The sequence below is a fragment of the Vigna unguiculata genome, chromosome 5, assembly GCF_004118075.2.
Source record: "Vigna unguiculata cultivar IT97K-499-35 chromosome 5, ASM411807v1, whole genome shotgun sequence".
NCBI classification, from domain to species: domain Eukaryota; kingdom Viridiplantae; phylum Streptophyta; class Magnoliopsida; order Fabales; family Fabaceae; genus Vigna; species Vigna unguiculata.
In genome coordinates, this window is record NC_040283.1 from 8512669 (window position 1) to 8517429 (window position 4761).

The 4761-nt window shown below is 32.0% G+C and overlaps 1 protein-coding gene across 3 annotated transcripts; it reads right to left on the bottom strand.

Annotated features, from left to right (window-relative positions):
- Nucleotides 1-2202: 2202 nt before the first annotated feature.
- Nucleotides 2203-4761, bottom strand: LOC114183229 (prosaposin). Of its 3 annotated transcripts, none has more exons than XM_028070162.1 (6): nucleotides 4572-4761; nucleotides 3823-3942; nucleotides 3476-3621; nucleotides 3169-3366; nucleotides 2916-2975; nucleotides 2203-2658 (listed from the first exon to the last, which is right to left on the bottom strand). In XM_028070162.1, the coding sequence occupies exons 2-6, from the start codon at nucleotides 3935-3937 to the stop codon at nucleotides 2515-2517; spliced, it is 663 nt and encodes a 220-aa protein (XP_027925963.1). In that variant the 5' UTR covers nucleotides 3938-3942; nucleotides 4572-4761; the 3' UTR covers nucleotides 2203-2514. The 3 variants fall into 3 exon arrangements, with proteins under 3 accessions (XP_027925963.1, XP_027925962.1, XP_027925964.1); XM_028070161.1 differs by having other exon boundaries at nucleotides 4510-4586; XM_028070163.1 differs by lacking the exon at nucleotides 4572-4761 and adding an exon at nucleotides 4135-4400.

A 4761-nucleotide genomic window follows, 5' to 3' on the forward strand; every position in this document is an offset into this window, starting at 1 on the left:
TTTCTTGCTTTTTATTTTCAATTTGAGTATATATATATAGAATATAGGTTACTCACCTATGTTACATAACAGTCCTATAAATAAAAGAACATAATACATAATTTTGAATCTTTTAATCAAACAAATGTGTTACTTTTTAGTATGTTTTCTACTGATCTATGCTTAGGATCTCTATCCCTTGCTTCCTCTTGTTACTAACCATATGCCTTCATATTCATTTCATGATTCACTTTACTTTTATAATAAAAACTAAAAGAAGTAACGCAACCCCATATATGGGGAAAAGAATTCCAGAGTCAAATATATCATCGATATCAAGAAACGACTTTATATTTACCGCAATAAATATTTTAACATTTTTAAAATAATTTTTAGTTGATTAATAATATAAGAACCTTGTGTAGGCTAACACCCTATGCCCATTAATGTCATGTTTGGTGCAAATAAGGGAAGATGAAAAGAAGGAAAATAAAATCGAAGTAAATACCTAAATTAGTTCATGAAAGAGGAAGGTTTAATTGACGGGTTTTGGAAGGAATTTTTCTTGTAAATTGATCATTGAATCATTTGTTTATAAGTTTTTACATGAACGAGATTCTTATTATTAAAAAGGATAATGATATTTTGATCCATGACTCACTTTTAATCACTCTAGTTACTTTTGGATCATCATATCACATCACTACAAAAAAATTAAAATAGATAATTTAAAGATGATTAGAGTAGTAGGTTAAAAATGAATTAAAAAAAAGTAAGTTAAAGTATTATTATTCTATTAAAAATTCATTTCCTCGTAGGTCACATATGGACACATTTTTCATTCTTGTGTAGCTTATACATGTGAGGTATTATGTATTGAGACCTAAACGCATTAGTTGAAGATTTTGAAAATTCGTGTTTTGAATCTTTGTCCTTTTTTTTGGAGTTTTGTGCTCTCTTTCATAGTAGAAGTTGTTTCCTATATGTAGTGAATTCCTATTTTTCTTGACGGTTGGTAGTTTTAGCTATGGTAGAAGTTGTCTTAATATTTACCGATTATAGTTGCTCTAATTTGATTTCTAAAACAAAAGTTTAATTTATGTACCACAAGTCGTGGTGATGTTAATATACGAACATTGTGGATAACTTTGGTGAATTTAATTATTCTCAAAAGTTCTTTAATATTTATAGTATAAATGCAATAAGGTCCTTAGAAGAAAAAAAAAGAAAGTAAACAGATCACGATTACAAGTCCTTTTTTCATACTATTGATAAAATTCAAAGTGTAGTTCATATGATCAAGAAATGTTAGGAGCCACTTTTAGTTATCTTTATTGTCTATATCAACAATTGCATAAGCAACCACATATATATGTGATATCTCTTTCAAAAGTTATGTATTTTGACATAGTTCTCATCCAAAATTTCTCACACAAAAACTCGGTCACCTGTTTTAGTTACTTCAATAGACCAATCTCAATCTTCATGAACCTTCCACCATGGTGCAACATAAAATTCAATTTAAATGTCATTCTACAAATATCACACAGTTAAACTGCATTCTAAATGTAAACTCTCATTCAGACGCATGGATCATATATTGTACAGATAGAGTTTTAATATTTTATTATGCAATGGGCCTGGAAAAACAAAGGAACAATGAAGGAACAATTTATAAACAATTTCAATTAACAACAACACTCAACAAATCTACCCATCAATAAACATACACACAAAACATATACATATACACATAGATATTTGGGTATGTATATCATCAAATATAGATATGCACAAGTTTCGTAAGAATAAAAACATGTATACAACTAAATAAATACACAACTACAACCTTCACAATAAAACCAAAATATAGTTTCAACTTTTCTAAATTTGAACGCAAAATTGAAATTCGTATATACCCTAAACTTTGATATATTTTAATGTTCAAACTTTAAAAATGAATGAATATAGTTTTATTAATCTAATAACCTTAAATATTTTTTACCTTTTAAATTACATTTGAAACTAATATTTAAACTCGAGCATGTCAAATGCTCTTAAATAGTTCAAACGCAATGCCGTTTGCAATGCCACTTTGTGACTCGGAAGATTTTGATCGATGTCAACTTCACTTTTGGATAAATTTGATTGATCTGAACTTGGAACAGGATGAGAACAACAGATAGAGTATTTGTTGACAAATGTCTACTGAAAAACGAAAGATCAATTTGAAACTTACACTGTCACATTCAGAATTTTAGCATACATACCGTAATATACATAAAGATTTTCTTTTGAAGAACTGCATGCAAACATAGATTACATATTGCCAAATAATAAAAATGCTATAGTACCACAACCACTACAGAGTAAGTATCAACTTTTTTTAATAATGTGCTGGCTGACACAGGATAAACTAGTACTAAAAACTTTACACTGACAATGCTTCGAACTTGTACTCTCCCTCTTCCTTATTACATTGTATGTGGAAATCTTAAAGGGAACAATAAACCTGGTAGAGCTTTGTTTCTATAATTAAGAGTCTGAAAGAAAAGCTTGCTCGCTAGCAACTTCTGAAGATTTGCAGGCATGTATTACAGTGCAGAAATCTACATTCTCTAGGAATTTCTCAGCATTGTCAAAAACCAAGGGTCCATAGTCGAAAACCAATCTCTTGCACTGCAAACAATTTGGAAGACAAATGAATAATCACATTCAAAATGGGATTAGGAAAAGTATGCTCTAGTGCACACTTTATACACAACACTGCAAAATTCATAGAATGCATATTGGCCTAGTTCATGATGTACAATGACATCCGCAATCCAGATACTATAATATCTAATTTGATCAATATTATAAAAGTTGGAAACTGAAACTTCATATGATTGAATACAAGTTAAGGAAAATGGAGGAATTTGTCAGATTTTGCTCACCTTATTTGCATACTTCTCCACTGAATTGCACAACTTCAGTAATGTCTCAATTATCTCTAGCTGACATTTTGAAATAAATTGTTAGCAGTTTATTCAAGAAAACATATGAATGCAACACCCATCAGAGTTTTGTAGTAGATGAAAGGCGTGCAAAACTTGAAACTAGAGAAAAACTTTGCTCATACCAGGACACAGGAAGTAAAATTTCACACCACAGTGCCACAGTTCATAGCAGGAAGATGAAATTACTTACCTTAGTGTCACTATCTTTCAACTTATCCAGCAGAGTTGAAACAGTTTCTTCGCAAAACCCACATGCATCTTCTTGAACTTGCACGGAAACATGTTCAACGAGCTGGCAGATATTGATCTCGTGGCAGAATTCTCTAGGCTTGAGTGAAGCTACTTCCGAGAGGAAAATAGGAGTATAATAGTCCACCAAATCAATGCACTGTGCAATACAGAAGAAAAAAATAAGTTCATAGAGATCACAGAGAGAAACTAAAGTTGATTTTTCCCAGCAATTGAGAACAACTACTCTGCTTGAAAAGATGGCCAACCTTCTGCTTGAAAGAGTGAAGCTGGCTGCATGTGTTGTGCAGGGTATCAATGATCTCTTGATCGGTCTTGTTTTGCTTTATATATTCAAGTGCCTTGGTAGTATATTCCTCACAAAGTGCACACATATCAAATTTTGCTTTTGGTTCTGCAATTTGAATTTAGGTCAACAACATCATTTATGGCACACTTGCATTTAAAAACTATATTAACAGAAAATTATTCAAAACAAAGTTCCAAAGGGTTTAACATAATGCTTCTAAAGGAAAAAGGCTTTTGATAAAATTGAAGCTCATTAGTCAAGCTCAGAGTAAGAAAGCCAAGAATGAAATTAGTGAACCAGAAGTACCAGTGTTTGCAGTATAAATTTTCGTTTGATCAAAGTTGGCTACTTCTCTTGCATCACAAGCCCAAGCAGCACCCAATACAACAACAAGAAACAACAGTCCCATCCTCCCTTCCATGGTTCCTATAGCAAAAGAATTGTTTTTTAAATCACAAAGGCATGATATTTCAAATATTTATGAAATGAAATAAAACCTGACTGAAGGGCATATCAAAATATAATGCCATTAACACACACAATTGGGGTTTAGCACAAAGTTACACACACACACGCACAAAAGCAGAAAAAGGCATATCAAGAGTTGAGACCATAAACCTTCTCTGTGAAACTCTTAAAATGTACTTCAGAAGTTACAAAGACAACACAATTCTCAATTAAATCGGCATAATCAAACCAACAAAACATGCAATTCAGTTCATCCTTCCCCCAGAAAAGAAAAATCCCAGTTGAGAATATTTTGTCGGCAATGATAAGCCTGAAAACCAATGATCAAAACTGAAAAAGAACCAAAAAACAATCATGTTGTCATCCGACACAGTTATAGAAAACTGAAGCAGGGCCAATTAACTTGACAACAGACAACAGTTAATGCATCACATGAAATAGAAAAGAAAATACTAACGGGGAAAATGAAAAATTTTGAGGATTAGTCATTAGTGGGTGGTAACTAAAGGGGAAAAAGATTACTACTTTTTCTGAGTGGTTTCCTTAGAAGCAAAGAGCAAGCAAGGAATGAAGAGAAGAAAGGTTACCTTATATTTGAAAACAAGTGAATGGAAATTAAATGGTAGTGATTCCTTGAAGAAACTTGGAGTGTCGTGTTGATTGGTGCAGCGATTAGTTTGCTATCTTCACTTGCATTGGTAGGTAGCAATATTAATTGAGCATGAGTTTCTTGAAAATCGACAAAAAAACTCCAATGTGGGGAGCCCCCAGGAGAAG